General features: G+C 42.3%; 1 protein-coding gene across 3 annotated transcripts in view; it reads right to left on the minus strand.

Annotated features, from left to right (window-relative positions):
* MAK (male germ cell associated kinase) overlaps positions 1–26,096 on the minus strand; it is an 89,825-nt gene that overhangs the window by 13,477 nt on the left and 50,252 nt on the right. For 2 of the 3 annotated variants that reach the window (XM_089682184.1, XM_089682186.1), the window contains exons 5-12: positions 24,218–24,300; positions 22,236–22,368; positions 20,694–20,865; positions 20,397–20,564; positions 13,996–14,289; positions 6,113–6,288; positions 2,900–3,003; positions 41–163 (exon numbers count right to left, since the gene is read on the minus strand). In XM_089682184.1, the coding sequence (XP_089538310.1) occupies positions 41–163; positions 2,900–3,003; positions 6,113–6,288; positions 13,996–14,289; positions 20,397–20,564; positions 20,694–20,865; positions 22,236–22,368; positions 24,218–24,300 (1,253 nt within the window). The remainder of the gene's footprint in view (positions 1–40; positions 164–2,899; positions 3,004–6,112; positions 6,289–13,995; positions 14,290–20,396; positions 20,565–20,693; positions 20,866–22,235; positions 22,369–24,217; positions 24,301–26,096) is intronic. The other variant, XM_089682185.1, reaches the window with a different exon arrangement.

Raw genomic sequence — 26,096 nt, forward strand, 5'->3', positions numbered from 1 at the left:
CTTTGGGGGTTTTTTTATATGCTTTAATCATAATTATTACCTGCATTGTTTCTGTTTAATGCAACTCCGCCATTAATTGGAGCAAGAGGTTTAGTGCTGCCCCAAGTGGAATGGTTAGCTTCCTTATTAGTAGATATCAGTGTCACATTTTTGGGATTCATACCTAAATTTAAAAAAAATAATACATTTATTTTATTTGTAAGCTGGTTTATTACAAATGTGCAAAGGACCCACACACACACAGCAGAAGAGTTCCGTTTCAGGAGAACCACAAAAAGGCCCAGATTATATTATGACACAGGCTGTATATAGTGCCTACAGTCTGCGCATTGCTTTACAATATAAAGAGAAACAGCACAGTTACAATACAATTCAAGTCAAAGTTGTTAGGAGGGCCCTGCTTGTAAGAGCTTACAATCTAAAAGAGAGAATCAAGTGATACAAAAGTCTCATTTTTAAAGGCTAATTTTTTTTTTATTAACATAATAACCATGTTATACTTACCTACTCTGTGCAATTATATTGCACAGAGCATCCCCGATCCTCCTCTTCTGGGATCCCTCTGCTGCCCCCATGGCAAGCTGTATGCTATGGCACGCCATGTGCATCCATAGACGCAAGAAGCGCAGCTCAGACCCGCCTCTCTGTTCCCTTTTCACAGGATTTGGCTGACAGCAACAGAAGCTAATGGCTCCCGCTACTTTCAGTGAAGCCTATGAATGCAGGAAGAGGGGAGTGAAGAGATGCAGCCAGGCACAGTGCTGGATCAATGCAGGACTCCGATAAGTGTTTAGGGAAGTGGAGGGAGGTGCACCAGCAAGTGGTAAAACATTTTTTATCTTAATGCAGGGAATGCATTAAGGTAAAAATGTTTTAGCTTGAGAACCACTTTAATATGTGTGTGGGAATGAGATGATGGAGAAAGTTAAAGTTCAGTTGTTAGTGAGAGGTGAGAAAGTTTCCCTAAAGTGATGCGTTTTCAGGGTTTGTCTAGAGGTGGACAAAGTAGGAGATGGCCAAACAGATTGAGGTACACAATTCCAGATAATGGAAGAAGCTTTGGAGAAGTCCTAAAAGTGAGCATGGGAGAAGGTGAGGAGGGGGATAGAGATCAGGAGGTCTTGGGTGAAGTGAAGACATATAAAGATCATAGCCTTCAATATTTAGAGATGGGAGGCAATGATTTAAATGAAAAGTGTACCTATACTCAGTACTTTTTCTTTCAAGTACACTTCTCCTCAGTTACCTTTCAGAGCTCCCTAGGTGCCCCCGAAGCAAGGGTGTGCTTACGTGCAAACAGCAAGTTCCATGAGGAGGTTGACACTTGGGCTTGGCCTCACCCTACCATGTCCTACAGGAATGGTCAGTAAAGCCACGTATTACACATGGGAGCATGGGAGAAGTGAAGGGGTAGGAAGATGTACTGTGGTTGTCTTCAGCACCAGATAATGTTTCTGGAGTATGACTCGTTACTTTAATTGATAAGCACACACACTTATATTGATGTTTCGTCTGTCATTTCTGTATGCAATGGGAGGCAGTCTGGTCCTGACAAATATGCAGAATACATTGGAAGTACAGTAGGTATTCTCATTTTAGTACATCGCAGTTATGAAGTAAGAAGTGCTTTGTGTTAATGGACTTTGGGCTTGTGTTGATGACTTCAGTTTGACATCAGTTTAAAATGCTTCGGAGATCATTCAGAAATCAGGTGCATCAGACCTGCGGCTGATCTGCTTCAAGCTTCAAAAAAGATATTAAAAAAACAGATGTAAAGCTGAGGCAGAAGAGTTAATAAATAGTTTAAAAAAATCATTAGTTTGCTGGGAGCTGAGAATGTACTGATCAATGCTGTCTCTGATATTAGTCCTGCTAGAAATATCTGCACTTTGTGGAAGAACTGATTTTTTTAAAGGGCCCATTGACACCTATGTGTCTGCAGTTCAGCTGCTTTTGTTTGCATGTTTCAATAATGTGTTATCATGATTCCATGCATTTACCAATCAGCATGGTAGGGCTAGCAGCATATCAAAACTCACAAATATATAATAATAATATATATGCAATGCCATAGACTTTTATGGACCTCACCACACTGTAAAACAGGAAAAAAAAATTGGACAGGTAACATTTTCCAAAAATGTAAATGCCATTTATTTATAACATTTAGGGCCGATTCACACTATAGATACACAGTCCAGATGCGTTCCGGATGCATTTTTTTACATGTTTTTGGTGAGTTTTAGTGCGTTTTTGATGCGTTTCGGTGCATTTTTTATGCATTTCAATTCATTTTTCCCCCTCTCTTTTTCTTCAATTTAAAAAGGGATATGTGCGTTCCAGTGCGTTTTACCACGTTCCAGTACAGTTCTGTGTAGAAAAAATGCAGTATGTTCTACTTTATATTTTCTGCATCCGAAATGCACTGGAACTGCAAGCACTGATGTGAGCTATGCCATTGACAACCTCATAACCTACTTTCTGTGCGTTTTGGATACAGAAAAAAACGCAAATGAAACGCATGTAGTGTGAACTGGCCCTAAGACTATATGCACCTGCACTGTAGTATGTCGCAGCAGCACAGTGTGAACAGGCCCCAACAATGAGGCGTCATTGCTACTGTGCATATGGCAGTTTGGCAGAACAGTCAATTGCATTTTATGACTACCAAGGTACATATACAGGCAGACATGGATATGGCATTCACCCCCTGTATACACAGACACTTCAGATGTCAAAGCAAGAAAACAGAAAATGGTTCATTCAGCCTCGCTCCATGTTTGACAAAGTGTGAAGTATCTACAGGCCATCCTCCATGCTGCACATGTTCCTAAGCAGAGCACACTGGCTTACAGTATGTAAAACAGCCAATAATGACAATTTCATAAATAATGGTTACCTGGTAGGTATCTTGCCTGTCTGAGGTAATGCTGTTTGGCGGACAATACCTTTCCAGAGTCTGTTCTTGCTGTACTTTTGTTTAAATCAGTAGAGTCTGTAAAGCTATAAATAAGCCATTATTTAATATACAATGCATTTGACTATTCACATTAAAGCTGAACTCCAGGAATACAGGTAAATACACAACGTATATACACATATATATGTATATATATATATACGGGGGCCATTTTACCTGCCAAAGAATACAGTATCTTGTTGTCCAGCTTATCCTGAGATTTACACAGCTCTGCCATAAAGTCAAGTTGGTGACTTGACTTTTCTCTACCCTAGTTAACCAATATAACTAGGTCACCGCTGCCTTTGACCTATAACTAGACAAGAAAAGAGCAGCAGCAGATGGATGGTCATCCCTCTTCTTCCATCAGCATGTTCATGTACTGACCCTCCCTCTCCAATTTAGAATGAAGCTGCTTAGGAGGATTACAGAAAGCTGATATTAAGAATTCATGTACAGTACTTACTTTAGCTGTTTTTTTAAATATCTTTTTATTAACTACATAAAAACAAAAAATTGTGGGGTTTTTTATATATAACTGCATCGCGTCCACCTTTACAGTATGTGAAAACACAAAATAAAGGCAAGTACTAAGTTATCTCGTACATTTGAAAACTTCTGTGTGAATAAGGCCTGGTTCACACCAGTGCGTTTTTTAGTGTTTTTTGCATAAATGCACTACAGTCCATTTAACATGGTTTCCTATGGAACACATTCACATCTATGCTTTTGTGAGCATTTTGGAGCTGCTGCATTTTTTGAAAGGACAAGGGTCTTTTTTAAAAGCAAAAAGCAGCATTTGTGGTCAAAATAGCTTAATGGAGATGCTGCTGAAACACATGTAGTGCGTTTTTACTGCATTTTGCATTTTTATTCTGCCCAGCAACAAAAACATTTCCCCTTTAACAAAAAAACAAATGCAAAACGCACTGCAAAAAGCAATGCAAACCAGATAAAATGTACACTGCATCGATGTGAACCAGGGTTTAAGGAATGCTGCTGACAAGACATAAAGAAAACCTGTTACCAATTTTCTCTTGTCTGATAACTGCTGTCATAAAGGACAGCATGATATTGCCCCTCTAATTATTACAACTATACTATTTTGGCAGAGGTACAAGCAAGGCTAGAATCCTCCCAATCCAACACTTCTGTATGTGTCAGAACCCACTGCTTTATGTTTCTTCCTTCCTTGGCCAATATGTCACTAGAAGTTCTCTAGAGCTCTTGGCACCAGGGGTGGACTGACAACTCATGGGGCCCCCGGGCAATAGGGGATCATGGGGCCCCTGTGTCCTTGCCCAAACTCAAAAAAGCCTATGAAAAAGGTACATGGGGCATCTCATGGGGCCCCCTACTGACCCCGGGCCCTCGGGCAGTGCCCGAGTTTCCAAATGGTCAGTCCGCCCCTGCTTGGCACACATGCTCTGTGCTGTCAACTGACATTGTGTAAGACTGTACTGGTAAGCTGCAGAGACACTTTAGTGACATAGCATTAGGGGAAGGGGGGACAGACACAGGGAAAAGACAACCAGTAGTGTCAAAATAGGATGATTGTAGAGGTACCTAATCCTTGAATCTGCAGTGCCAATCATTAAACACAGCTCTGTAATCTCCTCATACCATGTGTCAGGCTGGTAGGGTAGGAAACTATCAACACCCAGAGTGTAACGGAGTTGACAGAGACACTTTGGGGGAGATTTACTAAAACTGATGCACACAGAATCTGGTGCAGCTGTGCACAGTAACCAATCAGCTTCTAGGTGTTACTGTCAAAGCTTAATTGAACAAGCTGAAGTTAGAAGCTGATTGGTTACTATGCACAGCTACACCAGATTCTGTGTACACTAGTTTTACTAAATCTTTTTTTTTGGGGGGGGGGGGGGGAGCAGGCACTTGGTTTTGAAAAGTACCCGCTCCCACTTCCACCGGGATCGCCTAGATCAGTGTGTCTCAACCTTTTTCCAGTCAAGGTACCCTTTAAAATTATGGACAATCCCGAGGCACCCTTTAAAATTATGGACAGTCTTGAGGCACCCCATTCTAAAATGTGAAAAACTATTCTAATAGTTTTATATAACGCAGCAACATCCACACATGTAAGACACCCAACATTATAGGTGATTTATTCTTCCACAGCAAATACACTTTTGCACACTGGTACTGAGTAGTATTCCAAAGATTCTCTTCTCGTTCAGATATATCCATCACTGAGCTAAAATGACCCCAGCACTGGCGGAGAAGGACAGGAGAGGTTCAAACTAGGATGCTGTGCAGGCAGCCGACATCCTCCTTATCAACTGATGTCATTGGTTGTCAGGATGCCAGTGGCTAGAAGGTCATAATGGTGCACAATGAAAACCTTTGTGTAACTAAAAAGTCAGGCTTGTTCCCCCTCTGACTTGTATACAAGTTTTGGGAAATTTTTAGACATTTGCCAAGGCACCCCTGAAGAAACCTCAAGGCACCCTGGTTGAGAAAGGCTTGCCTAGATGATCTGAGCAGAAGTTCACACACCCCGCCTTCACCCACAGACTTCTGGGACACATCATAGGTCCCATAAGACTGTGGAGCCATTCATAAGGCACAACGTGGCTTGCACATGTGCAGTGGGAAGCCGGATGTGAAGCCCCAAGGCTTCACAGCTGTTTTCCCTTAGCTAAGATGCCAGTGCCTGGACTCGAAGCCCACTGAAGAATCGGCTCGGGTGAGGACAGCTCTGGATATCTGGACAGGTAAGTATCCTTTATATTAAAAGTTAACAACTTTAGACTGGAGCTCCTCTTTAAGGCTCAATTCACACTAGGGCATTTCAAATCGTGGGCGGAATTCCCGGAACCTTTTTTAGGCTTCACACATCCTGCGATTTTGTTTGCTCAATCGCAGCACATTTCTGTTGCGAAAAAACCTGCCACAATCGTGGCAAAAACACCCCGCGTTTTCAGGTGCCATTTAAAAACGTGGCACCTGAACGCCCTAGTGTGAATGGAGCCTAACTATCAGAATCTTTGTTTTATGTATATCTTTTGGAAATGCTACATGATTCAACTTTGTTATGCCACTTTACGAATAAACCTCAACTGTTAAAAAAAAAAAAAAAACTATCAGCAATTCTACTAATTTATCACAAACACAATTAGACATGAGACTTACTCCAAATCATCATTTTTGTTCTCTTTAACATTTGTCATGCTTGGCTTCTTTGAAAAAGAAATACCAAATTCTGTGTCAAACTCATCCCAGCTATCCTTCAGAACTGACTGCCCCCATCGTCGCCTTCCATGCTTTACGTTAACAGAACTGTTCTGTGGTCCACTGACTCCTGGTTTCTATGATGAGGGAAAAAGTTGAGATTTGTTAGATTTTCTTTTCTGCAGTCATACAAAATACAACCCTGTTGTAGCAACAAAATATTTTCCTGTCCAAGACTATCACTGGTGCACTACACCTCTCAACAGAAGCAGGCATCTGTGCCAAATCTTCATGGGGTTCTATGGCAAACTGGCTCATAGGAAATAACTAGTTTGTTACAATTTAAAAGTAGTAACAAGTTTTTAAAATAATAAATCGTCTATCACAAGTATCCTTAAAGCAGTCCACATTGTGATTTTTACCTACAAGTAAGCTTACAATAAAGCTTACCTGTAGGTAAAATGAATATCTCCTAAATGTTCAGCTTTTAGGAGAGCACTGTGCCATGGCCCGTGACTGCCGCGTGCATGCGTGGGAGTGAAGTCATCATGGCTCAGCCAGTCAGACAGCCAGAGCTCATGGACCCGGAAGGAAGACCAAGGGAAGATGGAAGCCCCATCAGCGGTGACAGTGCGCCACTGGAGGGCTTCGTTTTAAGGTAAGTACTTCATAATGTGCTAGTATGCAATGCAATGCATACTAGCACATTAGAACACTGCCTTGCAGGGGATTTTTTTTTAAACGGAGTTTACTACCACTTTAACGTCAGGGAAAATGAAAAAAAAAAATGCAGCACATCTCTGTAAGGCATGCACATTTTCCCATGTTATGTTGTTCGTGCACAAAAATACATAGTGATTCTGCCGGAAATCCGGTGACTAAAACTATAGATTTCATAATCTGGTGCAGCTGTGCATTATAGCCAATCAGCTTCTAACTTCAGCTTCTTCAATAAAGCCTTGTCAATAAAACCTGGAAGACGATTGGTTTCTATGCAGAGCAGCACCAGATTTTGCACCCTCCAGGTTTAGTAAATAACCCCTTATGACTCTGCTGCACTGAAATCCCAAGCAATATTATCAGCCGTGGCCAGATTCCCCTACTGAGCTATAAAACACCTTCCCTTCTCTAATCTCCATTTTCTGTAGTTTGAGGCTCTGTGCAGACTGGGCAGGAAAAAACGCTGATATAGAGCGTATAGAGATATTGTACACAGTTTGAGCAAGTTTAGGAAAGTTTAGCATTTTTTTTCTGCCAGAAAGCTCCAATCAAAAACGCAAGCCAGAAGAGGTTTTTTTTCTGCCTCTAGGACAATTAGAGGCATATTTTATATTTCAATATTTTTATTGAGAAATAAACATATTAAAACAAGATGGCTAACAATAAAAGAAAAGAAAAAAAAAAAGAAAGGGCCCACCAACAAAATGGAACCAGATTCAGAATCATAAACATAATACTGGTAGGTAAAAAAAAAAAAAAAAAAGAAATTTAGCAGATAATAGCATTACAATGCACATGAAAAAAGTCAAAGCCATCAAAATATACAAGTTTCAAAGATCAATAAACAACAATTATAGCAAAATAGACCAAAAATAACAAAGAAAAATAAAAATGTTTAACAAATAGTAGGAAAAGAGAAAAAAAGAGGAAAAATAGAGAAAGGGGGGGGGGGGGGGTCAGCTGCCAGACACTCACGATACAGTAATATAAGCAATCCAAGGATCCCAAGTCCTCTCAAATCTGGACACATCATCAGAGACGATACTCGTCAGTTTATCATTAACCATTATCCAGTTCAGTTTTTGTTTCACCCTATCCAGCGGGATCAAAGATTGCTTCCAACTCCTAGCTATAGTAATGCGAGCCGCCAATAAGATATATACAATTAGTTTAATCGATCTTTTGGGAACATCAGAGGGTAGTATATTAAACAAGGCTACTTCCGGCGATCTACGGATATTAATTCCTGTCACTGAGTAAAGAAAATTAAATATGCGGATCCAGAACCTACTCACGACTGGGCATTTCCACCAGACATGGAACATAGTACCCTCTTGACCACAGCGTCGGAAACAGGCAGAAGAAACGGAAGGATACATAATGGCTAGGCGAGCAGGGACCAAATACCACCGAAGTAGCGTCTTGTAATTAGATTCAACAAGATCAGTGTTAATCGAAATCTTCGATAAGGCATGGGCCGCCGTCCGCCAGGTATCCAAATCCAATGAACTATTTAAATCCCGTTCCCATAAAGTCATGTAAGACAATTTTGTTAGAGGATCAACCAACAAAGCATAAACAATGGACAAGCGACCCCGCATTACCCCACTCGCCCCACAGGAGACCTCGAGGGAAGTAAGCGCACAAGGTTCTGTGAGTAGTCTAAGTTTGCTATCAATAAAAGAGCGAAGTTGATGGTAACGAAATATCTCTCCACGAGGCATCCCACAAAAATTCACAAAATACTGACGAGACCGAGGGCGAACCCCATCTAAATAATCACCAATACGTAGCAAACCCTTATTAATCCACCATTGGAACCCCGCGAAAGACAAACCCGGAACAAACTCAGGATTACCAAACACCGGAGCCAACGGAGTATGCGGAGAGAAAAAAGGTTTACGAGCTCGCCATCTATCCCACACTGACAATGAATAAGATAGAGTAGGACACAAAATAGGAGGGCGCAATCTATTGGGAAGCCACATGAGAGTACCAATAGCATATGGACGGCACGAAAGAGCCTCAATCCCAACCCATTGGGGGACATATCCCCTGGCCGTAGTACAAGATAATTGTGCTATTTGGGCCGCCTGAAAATATGCGAAAAGATTAGGGAGTCCCAAACCACCATGCCTCTTCAAAGAAAACAAGGTAGATTTGTTCAGCCTAGGGCGCTTTCCCCTCCAAACAAATCTGGAGACTGCAGCCTGCAGGAAGACTAGTTCTCGTTTGGGAATCAAAATTGGTAACGTCCTAAAATAGTATAATAATCTAGGTAGGAAGGTCATTTTAATAGAATTAATTCTACCGAACCAGGAAAGAGAAAGATCCTGCCAGGCTAATAAGTCATTCTTAAGTCGCTTGAAAAGCGGGATATAGTTGGCCTGGTATAGCGTCGATACAGATTTCGTAAGAAGAATCCCCAGATAGGGGAGAGAACCAGGAGCCCACTGAAAAGCAAAGTTTTCCCGGCAGTAGCGAACCTCTGAATCGGGTAAAGAGATATTCAAAGCAACAGTTTTAGAGGAGTTGAGCGTAAGACCGGAGACCTCAGAAAAACGATGAAACAGATGGAAGAAACCAGGTAGAGACGTTCGAGGATCAGATATATACATAAGAACATCATCGGCAAATAGGGCACATTTATGAACCCTTTGACCACAGATAACACCCGATATAGAGGAATCAGCGCGAATAGCAATCGCAAGAGGTTCCATCGCCAATGCAAAGAGCAACGGAGAAAGAGGACATCCCTGTCTAGTTCCTCGCTCTATCGAAAAAGGAACTGATTTATGTCCACGAATGGATACCTGAGCTGACGGGGTAGAATAGAGGGCCCGCAACAACGTCGTAAAATAAGGGCCAAACCCAAACCTGTCCAACGTTTTAAACAAATAATCCCAGGACAGACTGTCGAATGCCTTCTGAATATCCAGTGACAGTAGAAAAACATCCCTTTGCGACGATCCATCCCAATTGGACTGCACAGCTGACAGCAAAGCTATAGTCCGCCTAATTTGGTCCGATGTTTGTCGACCACTTATGAATCCTGATTGGTCATCATGAATGTATAAGGCCAAGAAGTTATGGAGCCGTAAGGCCAGGATTTTAGTAAGAATCTTTAAATCACAATTAATTAAAGAAATAGGCCGGTAATTGGAGACCATAGTGGCATCCTTGAAAGGCTTGGGAATGACACTAATGAATGCCTTATTTTCCTCTGGGAGAACCACACCCCCCTCCCGCAAATAATTAAAGTACAGGGCCATATGGGGTATCAGAATGTCCGGGAAAGCTTTATAGTAAGTATTAGGAAGACCATCCGGTCCCGGGGCCTTGTGAGAGGCCAGGGATTTCACCGCATTCCCAACCTCTTCACAGGAGATAGGTTGTTCCATTAGCTCCCTATGTGCCTCCTGGAGGGGGGAAAAGGAGATAGACTCCAAAAAAGCCTCCAGAGAGGAAGAAGAACAGCCCCCCGTGGGCGAACTATAAAGCTGAGAGTAAAAAGACTGAAATTTGTGGAGGATCTTACCCGGGTCCTGGGATAACGAACCATTGTCCAGTCTGAGCTTGGGGAGGGCCGTCTGGGAGTGTCTAGGAGTCAGCTTGCGTGCCAACAAGGTGCCAGGTCTGTCCCTCCACGTAAAGAATTTATGATTAGACCAACGAAGTTGTTTATCCGCAGTGGTAGTAAGACATAAATTAAGTTCCAGTCGGGCCTGGTCAAGTTTAAGTAACAAATCAGAACTGGGATGATGTTTATGTTGAGCAACCAGGTCAATATATAACTGAGTTTTAGTAGCAAGTAGGTCAGTTCGGGCTTTTTTTAAACGAGAAGAGAGTTGAATAATATAGCCCCTGACTGAGGCCTTATGAGCTGCCCAATTAATCGCCGGGTTCGTGTCCTCTGCTTTATTAAAATCAAAAAACATTTGTAGGTGCGATGAAATTTCCCGACAATGAGATGGATTACCCAAAATAGAGTCATTAAGACGCCAATGAAAAGCCGTCTTACCAAGAGTCTCGGACGAAAAGGTGATAGAAACTGGGTCGTGGTCAGACCAGGGCGTGGAAAAGATTTTAGCAGTGACAAGTTTGGGGAGTGAATATGTATGAAGAAAAATATGGTCAATGCGAGAATAACTATCATGAGCCCTGGAGTAGTGGGAGTAGTCTCGGGAAGTAGGATTAGCCTCCCTCCATGCATCAATAAGATCATAGCGATATAAAAGTTGAGCCAATTTACGGCTCCGTCTAGAAGGAGGTTGAAGCGTGGCGGCTTGGGAACGATCCAGAGTCTGATCCAATGCTAAATTAGAGTCACCAGCTAGAATAACGTCACCCTCAAATTCTCCTACCAGAGTACTTAGCAAAGATTGGAAAAATTCAACCTGATTGGTATTGGGGGTATAATAAATTATAAAAGTGATAAGGTCGCCTCCCAAGTGGCCTTTCACCAAAAGATATCTCCCCTCCTTGTCCCGGATAATTTTAGAGTCAACAAAGGACACTCGACGAGAAAAGCAAAGGGCCACCCCCCGCTTTTTCTCTGTGGCATTAGCAAAAAAGCAGAGAGGGTAATTTTTATGAATATAACGTGGAGAGAAGGAGGGTGGAAAATGAGTCTCCTGTAAGGCAACTATATCCGCCCCAAGGGAGTAGTATGAGCTGAAAGCCTGTATACGTTTGGATGGGGAATTGAACCCCTGAACATTATGAGAAAGGAAGCGAATTTCTCCGCTAGTGGACCGTACGGAAGACATGACAAATAATTATGGAACTAAGCAGAATAAAGACCCCTCGTTCCTTAAAAGTAAGAAGATCCCTATAAGTCCCTAAATGTCGCCAGCTGACCCCCCAAAAAATCAGAAAACAACAAAAAGAAAAAAGACAGAAAAAAACAGAAAAAAGAAAAGAGAACATTCGGATCACAAAAGTCCAAATGCCAAGTGACCGCGGTACACAAAACAGTATCAGAAAATGAAGGAAACAATGTACCAGGAAATACAGAGCAATAGCCCTGCGGTGGAATAGGTCTGCCCAGAGAAACATTCCCGGGGAAGAGTCTTCCAATCAGGGAGAGCGCAAAGACACTCTCCGGCACTAACAGCAGTTACAACCCAATAACAATAAATCAAACGCACAGTGCATTAAACAAAAAAACAAAGCAATTAGAGCCACTGAAATGATATTCAGCAAACAAATGTAATTAACATCCTAAGTCCCACCCCCAGCCCATCCCCCCAAACCAATATAACAACAGCGGCCAATGCTCCGAAGAGCCACAGAAAGGCCGCCATCAACGAACATATTCCAGCGAAAAGTCCCCAAAAGAACACAAAAGTTCAAGAAGTCCACCCGGGCGGATTCCGGGACCCCTTCTTCTTAGACGATGGAGTAGTCCACAAAGGCTGGAGCGGCGGAGGTCGAGAAGCCGATCCCGTGGGAGAATGGGACGTCGGACTGCGAGATATAATACCCAGCTGAAGCAGCAACTCCTCGCCATCCTGGAATGTAGTAAACCCATAGGACTTTCCATTAAGAGTGAACTGCAGACGAAAAGGGTAGGCCCAACGATATTTAATGCCCTTTTGAACCAAGTGAGAAAGAAGTGGCTTGAGGGAGCGCCGCCTCTGGATAGTGGCCGACGAAACATCAGCAAAGATTTGTACCTTGTGCCCTGCAAGCTCTATATCCGGATTCTCCCTGCCAAACCGCATAACCGCTTCCTTAACCTGAAAAAAATGAGGCTTGACGATGATATCTCTAGGAGGCCCCCCTTGCCGGGGGGGGATCAATGCCCGGTGAATGCGATCAATCTCAAGATGAAGATCATCAATTGCAGGCATAGCGGACCGCATGAGGGTATGTGCGCAGCTAGTAAGCTCCTTAACCGACTCAGGAAGACCTCGAATGCGAAAATTGTATCGCCTAGCCCGATTCTCCAGGTCATCAATTTTAGAATACGCCTCCTCCAGGCGATCTTGCAAGTCGGTGATCATGTTAGAATTTTGGGAGATACTTTGGACTGTCGCATCAACTTTAGCCTCAATACAGTCTAAACGGTGGCCCAAGGCCTGAAAATCCTGCTTTAAATCCGCCGCCAATTTTGAGGTAGCTCTGTCTAATTCGCGTTGCAGCAAATCTGCGAATCGAGCTATCAAAGTCGCATCACAAGAGTATAGAGGCGGGTCAGGAGGAATCGTTGGCGAGGAAGCCGGGCTGTCATCAGCGGGATCTGGACCGCTATGCTGGCTTGAAAAAATGGCAGCTATGTCGCTGCTCAAGGGCGAGGATGCAGGGGAGTCACGGCTCAATGGACAGGCCGAAGCCTGGGACTCTAGTGGCACAGGGCTGGAGGATGACTGGGGGGGCTGCAGGAAGTCACTCACCCCACCTAGCGATGCTGCTGTAGTCCTCCCTGGCCCAGCGTGGGACGAGGAGCCCATCTTCTCTCTCCGAGGGAGAGGTGCTGCTGTAGGAGAGGCAGAGGAGACCCCATGAGCCGCGGGCGCCGATCCGGCCGCCATCTTGGTCCTCCCAGTCCCCGCAGGGAGCCGCAGCTGGGAGCCTCCACGGCTCTTAATCGCCGACTTGCCGGGCATATTGACAGGTGCCCGAGATCCGGAGATAGGCAGGGGGGGGCCCCGGGGGTGAAGCGGCACTATGCCCTTTTATGGGCTGCTGTCAGTGCCGGAGATGTGCGGAGCTAATGCCGGGACATCCTAGAGGCATATTTTAAACTCAACTCATTGCTTCTACAGGCAAAACTCCTGTAGATGCATTAATTACTAAGCCAGTGTGCATGGAGCCTAAGGGAACAACTGGGCAGGGCTGATGATACCACTGTTGGAGATTTCAGTACAGCAGTGACACTGTCAGCTGAAACAGAAAATAAGGAGCTCGCTGGTTTTTTTGGCAGATCAACATGTATCTTTCTATACTTGTAGCGATTTTAAAGGTGTAAAACATGGAGAAAAAAGCATGTACACTATAAGAGATGTACACTTTAAAATATTATACATGTGGGAATTGTAAAAAATTTTAATAGTAAAAATGACACAATAAAACGGCATATGCACAGTACCGTGTGCCTCATAACTTTATGGGTTACTTACCGGCGATATGGTTTTCCTGATGTTGGGAAGAGTCACCTGAGGATGTTTGGAAGGCAGCTGGTTGTCGGCTGTGCTTTGTGGAAGCTGTATTTGCTGGAGGGGCCTGTGTGGAGCAGGTGAGTCATTTGATGTTTTCTCTGGTGCATCAGGAGGAGAGGAAGATTGCTTTTTTATCTCAGAGAACGGCTGTGGCTCAATGGATTGTGCTGGCTTATTTACAGCCTTTTTCTGTTCTACAGCTTGTGTTGGAGGGCCCAGTGCTTGTCCAACTAGAAAATACGGGTACCTTAAAGCCTTCAAACAGTAAAAAAAAAAAAAAGAATCACTTTCTTCCCTTTTTATTGTTCCAAAGTCATGCAATTATCAATATGTGCATGTTCAGTTATATTTCAGAAAACATATACTATTATAAATGTAGTGCTTTTAAGAGTGGGTTTGATGTAAGTACCCCTATGTTACTAAAATGGGTTAACCAGAGTTAATGCATTCTTGCTGAACAGACCTAAAAAACATTTGAGTGTTGTGAAACCATAATATTTATTATACTGTGGCATCACGTCCACGCAGATACATTTAGGTGATCCAAAAGCAATTCTACTGAGGCATGGGCAACACAGCAAACAAATGCTAATAGGGCCCAAGAAAACTAAAGAAAACTAGAAGTTAAAGAGCCACCTAAAGGACCCTACACCTAAAGCTAGCTTAAGATGAGGACCCATCTAGAAGAGCTCTCACAGCCTAAACCACATCCAGACATTGAAAGGAAAATTTACTTTAGGTGAACTGGAGCCAAACAGAGGTATAGTAAAAAGATCCTTGTTGAGGTAAAAGGCAGAAACTACTGTAGGCAAGAAGGAAGTCCTGGGCCTCTATGTATAACCAAAAAGGGCTCCTTACAGGATAAGACCCCCAATTCAGACACTTGCCTCACAGAGGTGATGGCTATAAGCAACACCACCTTGTGTGTGAGAGTTGAGGGAAATATCTCTAGCAGGTTCAAACAATGGGAACTGTCATACAGGATGCAAAGAATGGGGGTAGCTACATGGGAGATCTACTGTACAACAGAGTAAGAGGCCAACAGTCTCTGAAACAGAATAGAAAGGGCAGAAACTCAATCCATATTAGTATTGAGAACCAGACATTGGACATCTAGACCATGCAGCAGGAAGAAGAGAATTCATTTAATGGAGAAACTCCTGGGGTGGAATCCCAAACCTCACACCAAGTGAAGTATGCCTTTCACGTCTAATGATAAATCTCCTGAGAAGTACATTTTCTAGCTTTTAGCATCATAGGAAGCACAGACCCAGAGGTGCTCCTGTTCCTCAGAGCCTGGGCTTCAACAACCATGTTGCTAAATCTAGCAAATGTGCAGCAGGAAAGCAAACCGGTCCTTGGAATAGAAGATTGTGATGATCTGGTAGAACCCACAAAATGTCTGCCTGGAGTCTTACTAGGTCATGCTAACACATCTGTCTGGCCCAGTCTGGAGCAATTGAAATCATTAGAATGCCCTCCATCTCAATCCTGCAAAGCAGACGAAGAAGATGTTTCAGGGGAGTAAAGGCAATGATGAGGATGCACTGGTACCTTGTAGCCACCAGAGCATCCACTGCTTCCACTACAGGATCCCTGTACCTGGAGACAAAACCTATCCAGTTTGTTGTTGAACCTGGAGGCCAGAAAGTTCACATCCGGCGTTCCCCAATCTGCAACACAAGTCCTGGAAAACCCGTGGTTGGCTGAGGAAATCTGCATGCAGTATGGAAATGTTTCAAACTGTGCCATTAATCCTTATTTTGTGGTCAGTGCTTTTACCCTATCTCACCACTTCTGTCTCCTTTTTAATAATTTACTTCAGTAAAAAGGTGAAAAGACAGTCTCCCACAAAGGGTAGTTATAGCAAAGCCTTCTTACAGTGTTGCTTAGCTTAACATCACTTACTCTATTCAAAACTAAAAAACAAAAAAAGCTTGTCTATAGTTCTACATTGAAGGCTAGAACATTATCCATAGGAGTGGTCAAAGGCTTGTTATAGTGAGATTACAGGTGGGTTGACTACAAGAAGAGTAGACCATTTTTGTCATTATCCTCCACAAATGGATAGGCACCAGGAACCACTTAAATGCAAAGAATTATATTTCTGTCCAGTCTTTGTAGATAACATCACCAAATAGGGGATAATGTGGAATTTCTTGATAGAATATTTAAGTCTATGAGAAGCAAGCCCAGAGACTGAGGTAGAGGAAAAAAATAGTAGAATCCTCTATATTAAATTAGCCTCAATTAGAAAAGAAATAGCTTCCTTCTGTTTAGTGAACGAACTGCTGGCTTAAATTCAGCTGGTGGGGTCTCCTCCTCTGACAACGAGTCCATTGGAGGCTAGCCAACAGAATATTAAAGTATAAGTAAAGATAATTTTTTTTGAGTTTTGAATACAGTAGAGGGGGATTAGAACCTCAGTCAGGTTTTTATTGCTGTCTCTGCCCCCTGTCCTGTTTATCATTATCCCTTAAAGTGAAAGAAATCCCAAATTTTGGGTTGTCTCCAGAACAAAAATAGAGGGAAAATCGTCCAATGGAGACATTGGTTTTAATGATCCAGGTCACAATTAGGGTTTCCTTCACTTTGAAGGGAATTCCTCTCATTTCCTATTTTCTCTGTGGGACAGGAAGTGAAGGGAAAATCTCCACAACGGGACACAGATGGCAAGAAAGTTGACAGGGGTTATCTCCCTCCGGTACTCTATCCAGATTGCAAAAAGGGGGGGAGGGGTTAAAAATAACTGCTATGAAAAGTGCAAAAGGCCCATTTGTTTCCTGTGCTAAGCTCACTCTGGTACATAGTTCAAATAAAATCCTGAATAGAAAATGTGCCTGCAGCTACAGGGTGAGGAACCTTCTCTTTGGTGTCAGACCTGCTGCTAAAAACCAAAAAGGTTGTTTACCATTGAGCTGCCAAAACCCCCAACTCTACCCCTGGACTTGACCCAGAGCTGTACTAGGAGTAAAACAACTCTGCCAGTGGTGCACTGGAATCACTGGTGTGGTAGGTGATGTCAAAAAGCTGTGCTCCAGAGAAGGCCTGTAGAACATAAAAATTGTAGCTGGTGACACCCCCTGTGAAGTGGAGAGACTCTGCTTGATGACTGTGTCATGTAGTTTTTTTGGACTTTCTACCATTTCCCCTCAGAAAAGAGTCACAGGATCAGAGGACAAAGCATGCATGCACATGTGATCTACTCCTGCACGCTGAGAGAACAAATGGCAGTTTGGGCATAGGCAGTGCTTGACCACCAAAGCATAAGAGAAAGTGCAGCCTGAGATTAAAATAAAGTGAAGGGCTTCATCATGTGGCCAGCTTGCAAGCTGCATCAAAGTCTAAGGAAAGCCCAGTTGTGAAAGGAGAATTTTACCCTTTGGCCAGTCAACTAAAGTTGCTTTTATAGTAATACCACACAAAGCCTCAGTACCAGAGGATAAACCTCAACACAGCATGAGGCCTGAGCAGTGAGTCCTTAGAGATGGGCAAAGGAAAACTGCTGCAGCTGTGGTCCTGGTAACTCCACAAGGAATCCCAGATATAAAGGCCTGATCCAAAGTAGAGACCTGTGTCAACTGGAAATGGATGGGAAGTCACTGCGGATTACAGTACTGTTGCAGAGAGAACACCAGTATATTAAATGTACTGGGAAAGTCTGTGCTTGCTGGCTACCTGGGGAAACTTCCAGTATTTCCACTATCCAGCCTAAATCCACCAGTAGCTGTTGATAGCAGCAAAAAATCTTACAATTCCAGCAAAGAGATAGCAAAATGGATAGAGACATCCCTGCTCTCAAACACACTAAGCAAAGCTGAGGAGGTGTGAGATGTTATAGCTTCTGGAGGGCTGTCCATTTCTTCTATAGGTGACAGTGGTCCACCTAGGTTGCTTATTATGGGACAACCATTTATCAGATGGAAAGTGAAGGAGTATCTCCAACAATGCCTCCAATGGCAATAAAGCATGACATGACTGCTAATTCTTCGTGTTCTAATGAAAACTACAAAAATGTTTGCATTTACAGTAGATATACAGCACTGGCCATAAGTTTTGAGAATGACACAAATATTAATTTTCACAAAGTCTGCTACTTTAGTGTTTTTAGATCTTTTTTGTCAGATGTTACTACGGAATACTGAAGTATAATTACAAGCATTTCATAAGTGTCAAAGGCTTTTATTGACAATTACATTACGTTTATGCAAAGAGTCAATATTTGAAGTGTTAACCCTTCTTTCTCAAGACCTCTGCAATTCGCCCTGCCATGCTGTCAGTCAACTTCTCGTCCACATCCTGACTGATGGCAGCCCATTCTTGCATAATCAATGCTTGGAGTTTAGCAGAACTTGTGGGTTTTTTTTTGTTCACCTGCCTCTTAAGGATTGACCACAAGTCCTCAATAGGATTAGGGTATGGAGAGTTTCCTGGCTATGGACCCAAAATTGAGCTGTTTTGTTCCCCAACACACTTAGTTATCACTTTTTCAGTATGGCAAGGTGCTCCATCATGCTGGAAAATTCATTGTTCATCACCAAACTGTTCTTGGATGCTTGGGAGAAGTTCCTCTCAGAGGATGTTTTTGTACCATTCTTTATTCATGGCATGGTGTTCTAAGACAAAATTGTGAGTGAGCCCACTCCCTTGGCTGAGAAGCAACCCCACAGGATGTTTTAAGAGAAAGGCCTGGTCTATGAGAATGTTTGACCATTCTTCCAGAAGCGCATTTGTGAGGTCAGGAATTGATGTGAAACAAGAAGGCCTGTTTCACCGTCGCCGCTCTAATTCATCCCTAAGGTGCGCAGTCATGTTGGAACAGGAAGGGGCCATCCCCAAACTGTTCCCACAAAGTTAGGAGCATCAAATTGTCCAAAATGTCTTGGTATGCTGACGCCTTAAGAGTTCCCTTCAATGGAACTAAGGGGCCAAGCCCAACCCCTGAAAAAGAACCCCACACTATAATCCTCCCTCTACTAAACTTTTCACTTGGCACAATGCAGTCAGGCAAGTACCGTTCTCCTAGCAACCACCAAACCCAGACACATCCATCGGATTGCCAGACAGAGAAGCATGATTCATCACTCCAGAGAACACGATTCCACTGCTCTAGAGTTCAGTGGTGGCATGCTTTACACTACTGCATTCAATGCTTTGCATTGCATTTGGTGATATAAGGTTTGGATGCAGTTGCTCGGCCATGGAAACCCATTACATGAAGTTCTCTACGCACTGTTGTTGTACTAATCTGAAGGCCACACAAAGTTTGGAGGTCTTTAGCTATTGACTCTGCAGACAGTTGGCAACTTCTGCGCACTGTGCGCTTCAGCACGCTCTGACCCCGCTCTGTCATTTCACATGGCCTACCACTTCATGGCTGAGTTGCTGTTGTTCCCAGTTGCTTCCACTTTGTTATAATACCACTAACAGTTGACCGTGGAATATTGAGCAGCAAGGAAATTTCACTGATGGATTTATTGCACAGGTGGAAACCTATCACAGTACCACGCTTGAATTCACTGAGCTACTGAGAGTGACCCATTCTTTCACAAATGTTTGTAGAAGCAGTCTGCATGCCTAGGTGCTTGATTTTATACACCTGTGGCCATGGAGGTGATTGGGACACCTGAATCCAATGATTTGAAAGGGTGTAAAAATACTTATGGCAATATAGTGTATCTTTTAACCACACTCATATGTTCATGCCCATTTTTCGGTTACCATGTCCACTCCTCACCAGAGCGTGCATAGCGCACCACATTCCATCCCTTTAAGTAGTGTCCCTCTTTGTGAAGTTCAAATGTTGTGAGACATGTGGTTTTGATTCCCCTTGTACAGCAACTAAACAACTGAAAAAATGTTAGAAAACTTGTCCAAGTCACTACTGTGCTGTCCTACTTCCCTCACTGAAAAAAATTTATTAATTTATCAGGAGAGTTGATAAGTGTGTGAAGCACTTTGAAATGCTCTTCTGACTTTATTCCTCAAAAGCATCTAGACTATGCTTGCACGTCTGACTGCCATCTAATATCTGTGGGCTTCTCTAAAGAGACCCTGTCACCATGTTGTACTTTCCCAGGTAAATGTACCATAGAATACAATATAGCATTCTCTTACTGGCCTGGTATTTTGTTTACAGAAAGAATTTAGGTTTTTTTTTTTAAATAACTAGGGAATTAAAAAAGCAGAAGTCAAATCCCTTGCATTCCTGATCTTTCTTACAGCTTCTCCCTCCCACTACGTCAGCTTCCTCTCCTGTGGCTCTGTCCCTGCTTTGTTTCTTTTATGACAAATATGCTTTAAAACATTTTTATGACAAATTCCTGATTCTTTATAAAATTAAGGTTGACAATATCAAATACCTGACTGGCTGTGGGGCGCTTCTTGGGGTCCCACTGCAGCATGTCTCTCATTAGAGTTAATGCCTCTTCACTGGCATTGGGTATCAGAGTTTTCAGGTTTATAGGGACACACTGTGGAAAGCGGAAATTCATAGCTGATGCAAGCTGATATCCTTCAGGCCAGTCACTCTGCAAAGTAAATGTAATGGTTGTGTTTGCTTAACATAGGTGATACTTACATGGAATTGTTGACATGTTTCACAGCTAATCTGTCATGTTCATCATTTGACTTATCAAGTAGGATTAAAAATAACTTACTTTTTTTGGTGTACCCAAAACTTGGCAGATTTTAAAGATCTCGTCAACCTCACTTGTTCCAGGAAAGAGGGGTCTAAGGGTATATAATTCAGCCATAATGCTCCCAACTGCCCATAGGTCTATGGGAGAGCTATATGTTAAAGATCTCAGCAACACTTCTGGAGCCCTGTACCTGCATAGGAACAACAAATCTACATAGTTGACATATTCCTGTGTAAATGTACAAAATCCACAGGTAATAGTGCACAGTGGCAGGTGCATTTTTCAGACATGTAAGATAACAGGGTTAAAGTCCACCCAAAGTGAATTACTCAGAAGTTTCCTCAATTCAAGGATATTGTAGGAGAGCTTTTCACATGAGATTCAGAAGCCCTGGCATACTTCACCTTTATGTGCGTCAGTGGTATTTCTTTACTTTCAGTTAGATCCTCTATAGGAATATATGGAGTAAGAGCAAAAAATGATGGTGCTGACAAAAAACTGATACAGCAGAAGATCGATATCTTAGGGCAGGGATTTCCTCAAAGTTATTACCAAGGTGATTCCAAATGGCAGGTGACTGAATCTGTCCTTGCAAAAATGAGTATCTAGTTTTGGGATTACATAACCTTTAACGTTAGCCTGTACTTTGTTCATACTAGGCAAAGTTAAAGGTTCCCTTTAAAGGAAGGACTGGAAGCATGCAGTACTTAAAGTGGTTGTAAACACTTCCATATACCCAGTGATGCGACTGACTTTAGATGATACACAGAGATAAAACTATTCCTCCTACATAAGTTGTTTCTGTCTATCTGCAGTCTTCTCTTCTGTACATCCATTCAAAGTGCTGTATTTTAAAGCTTGTCTGAAAGTTCAGAAAAAAGTGCGTGAGAGCTGAAGTTACACTCTGCAGAACTCTCTGAGAGCTGATTGGAGGGAAGAGACACCCACACTGCCCTCCACACAAATCACAGGATGGAGGTCCTTTCCCTGTCACCATTTTTCTCTTGGTGTCAGGAAAACTTATCAGAAGTGACTCATGCTGATAGCAGAGGAATGAGGAAGCAGACACTTAGTGCTCTTAAATGAGACAAATACACACTGTAGAGGGATATGCTTAGTTCATATGTCACGTCCGAGGTTTACAACCACTTTGGATGCACTCCACCGCCAGACTGCCAAGATTCCTGTTCACGCTTTAACGTTATAAGACATTTAATATTAGCACAAAGTGATGCACAGTGAATGTGCCATGTAACTCCATACTCAAAAATATTTATCCGATTGTCTGACGGTGGAGAAAAGTGGGGAAGGTGAGTACAGCATGCTTCTGCTAAGTACAAGTTCACAAGAATCAGCTAGTGATTACCCAAGTGCTAAGAAGCAGTTAAGGTAAACAGACCCATAGTGAAAATGAAAAGGTGTAATGCTTTGTAAGAAATACACTTTATTGTATTTTCAATATATATGTATATTACAAACCTTTTAGAAACACCTGTGTTATCAAGCTGACATTACATTATTAAACTGTATATACATTATTAGGTACTATAGGTAGCTTACCATCGGGTAGACACATAGTCTGTATAGGGCGGCTGAGATCGCAGTTCTCGCACTAACCCAAAGTCAGCTATTTTCACAAGCTCGGGGCCCATACATAAAAGATTTTCAGGCTTCATATCCCGATGAAAAAACCCTGATCCAGTGAAAGGAAAAAGGGAATGAGAACAGAGCATGCCCATGTTTAAAAATTAACAGAAAATATGAAATGAACGTATAGCAGTATAGAGATTTTGTGATTGATAAGTTCCCATACCCATAACTCCCCCACAAAAGCAGAACAGTATCTTAAGACAAAATCTTGACATGATAACTTAACCACTTCAAGTCCGGACAATTTTACCCCCTTCCTGTCCAGGCCAATTTACAGCTTTCAGTGCTATCACACTTTGAATGACAGTTGCGCAGTCATGCAACACTGTACCCATAGCATTTTTTAGCATTTTTTTGAGACAGATAAATCTTTATTTTGGTGGTATTTATTCACCACTGGGATTTTTTATTTTTTTGCTATGTAAATGAAAAAGTCCAAACATTTTGAAAAAAAAGTGTTTTTCTTATAAACGTTTGCACATAAATATTTCATCATAAATCTTGGCCAAAATTTATTCTGTTATCTTTTTAGTAAAAAACAAAATAACCCAAATTAGTTTATAACCAAAAAGTATAATTTTTAAACTTTTTTTACATTTTTATATTATTATTTGTTTTTTATTTACATACTGTCACCCTACTACTTGTAGGGGGCGATGAAGATTTTTTTTTTTTTTTTTACAGTGATTGCTTTTACACCCATAAAGGCTGTAAAAGCAATCATTCCTCCTTCTCTGTGGCTGCATTCTTGCAGCCATTGAGAACTACTGTGTGAGCTGTGATTGGTCACGGCTTGTCACATGGCATAAGGCTGTTGAGAATAGCCTTGTACCATGTAACCTCTGTGATCATTCACAGATTTTACACGTGATCACATGATCGGGACCTCGCACAGAGGTCCCGTACGACGATCGGTGTTCCACTGTGTCCGGAGGACACAGCGGGCACCGGATCGTGGTGCTGCGTGCTCCCAGGGAGCGCGCACAAGCAGGGGGTGGGGAGGCCGTTTATAAATGGCTACCCAACCCTGCCTTGGCACCGTCTGGCCCTTTATATACAACGGACAGACGGGAGGTGGTTAAAGCACTATTAAATCCAAAAGGAAACCTTTAATATATTGCAGCTCACTAATTCTTAGATGTGGTGACTGCATTAGTTTTCTTTTTTAGGCTCTCTTTCCCTTTTGTCACCTGATGATCCTGCAAGTAAATCTGTTTTTCAAAAGAACAAGCAGTCCTGCTGATGTAGTAGTTACAAACCATTTAAAACGGACAGGGTTGCTTAGAAAGATCAGCTTTTATTTATTTATGTCAAACCTTTATTCCAAAAGGGAAAACAAACTTACTATAACTGCTTAAATTGTGTTAGCTGGATTTCAGCATCAATTTGTTAGTGTATCTATATCTGTTATGTAAATGTGCATCTATCACTCTCCACCCCCCCCAAACTGAAAATGCTGATGTCCAAAGGTGCCCCTGTGCTCCTTCATCCAGAGAGTAGGCAATCTAATTTGGGAAGTGTGTTACTGGCCAGATCTCCAAATGAAGACAGAGGGGAAAAAGCCTAAAAAAAGAAAAATGATTGCAGCCACCACATCTAAGTATTGGTAAACTGCAATATATTACATTTTTGGTTTTGGATTTCATACCACTTTAAGCTAAGGAATGGATCAATCCCCTATTACCAGCTACTGACAGGGTGCTGTTCTACATAAATCTACTGTACATCATAGAAAATGACTAATGCATGTATATTTCATCAAATAATATACTACAAAATATAAAGCAACAATAAATAGGGATAGTATATACTAGAGTATATAATAACTAAAAAGTGAAACTTCACTAACACATAGCAGGTTGCATATGAAAAATGGCATTCTAAATGCTTACCATGCTTGTGTATAAAGGCTAAGCCGGAAAGCACCTGAAACATAATGTTCCTTATTTCATTCTCAGTGAACATCTTATTCTCTCTGCCAAGACGGTGATGTAGGAAAGCAGTAGCAGAAGAAAAAATAAATAGTAATGAAAAGAAAATGAAAATCACAAGGCCTCTTGATACCATTTAGAAGTCTCATCAAAAGACATAAAACAGTCTGCGGTATATTTGTATCTCTTGTTTCAATGCCAATTTTATTCTCTGCCAAGTTAAATGTTTCCACACATTGTGTAAAAGAGCCTATACAGCAATCTGATGTGTCCAATCAGCTGAATGCACGTTATCATCTACCCTTTATTCATCCAAATGGTATCAATGGTCCTTTCTGAAAGCTGAAGCAAGAAAAAGAACAGTGTAGGTAAAGGATGTATATTTCAAAACCACAGGCTTCTGTTGTTAAAATAGAAATATATATCTGTAGATTGAGACCTGCTTCATATGTCCGTTTAGCTTCATCCACTGGATTCCAACAAAACAAACCCAGCAGATTCTTGCTGTAGGAATCACAGGTGCATGCGGATAGTAGCGGCCGCTCAGTCTATATCTGGGGTGTCAAACCGGTGGCCCTCCAGCTGTTGGGAAACTACAAGTCCCATCACGCCTCTGCCTTTGGGAGTCATGCTTGTAACTGTCAATCTTGCAATGCCTCATGGGACTTGTAGTTTGGCAACACCTGGAGGGCTGCCAGTTTGACACCTGTGGTCTATATAAACTAATCACAGGCTGACAGCTGCTGCCACTGTTCACATGTAGCTACATGCAAACCTGTGGTTAGGGACATAACATGCAACATTCGAACAGCAGGGGGTGCTGCCAACCTGTCATTGGTTTATATAGGCTGGGCGGCCAGTACTAACCCCAAGTACTTGTGATTCCAGCCGCAAGAATCCGCTGATTCTTGATGTTGGAATCCAGTAGATGCAGCTAAACGGCTATGTGAAGGAGGTCTAAACTGACTCTAATGCAGTGTTTCTCAACTCCAGACCTCATGGACCCCCAACAGGTCATGTTTTCAGGATTTCCATTATTTTGCACAGGTGATTTGATCAGTTTCACTGCCTTAGTAATTACCACAGCTGTTTCATCTGAGGGAAATCCTGAAAACATGACCTGTTGGGGGTCCATGAGGACTGGAGTTGAGAAACACTGCTCTAATGCCACAGCCAGGGGCAGACTGACAACTCATGGGGCCCCCGGGAAATAGGGGATCATGGGGCCCCTGTGTCCTTGCCCAAACTCAAAAAAGCCTATGAAAATGGTATCAGGGGCATCTCATGGGGCCCCCTACTGACCCCGGGCCCTCGGGCAGTGCCCGAGTTTCCAAATGGCCAGTCCACCCCTGGCAACAGCTTTACAATTTAAACTGATACTAAGCAATGGTTAGAAGAATTCCACCTAAACCATTGCTATCAATATAAATGCATCTGCCATCTACGCAGCAGGGTTGATTTTCTTAAGAAGTATAGACTGGCCACTGAGCTTAGTAAATAACGTGAATCTGTGTTCACGATGATCAACCAATCATGTACTAGCTTTGTTTCGCTGAATTTTACTCACACATGACTGGGTATTCAACGTTAACATACATAAGGGGGAGATTTACTAAAACTGGTGCGCACAGAGTCTGCTGCCGCTGTACATGGGAACCAATCAGCTTCTAATTACAGCTTGATCTATTTAGCTTTGACAATAAAACCTGGAAGCTGATTGGTTTCTATGCAGAGCTGCACCAGATTTTTCACTCTCCAGTTTTAGTAAAATCAACCCCATTGTATCACTTTATTTACTAACAATCCTTGGCAAAAGTGAATGCTCACATATGAAAGAGAA

Source organism: Staurois parvus, unplaced genomic scaffold (genome assembly GCF_062004578.1).
Source record: "Staurois parvus isolate SC_StPar_1 unplaced genomic scaffold, SC_StPar_1.0 ptg000287l, whole genome shotgun sequence".
Lineage (NCBI taxonomy): Eukaryota > Metazoa > Chordata > Amphibia > Anura > Ranidae > Staurois > Staurois parvus.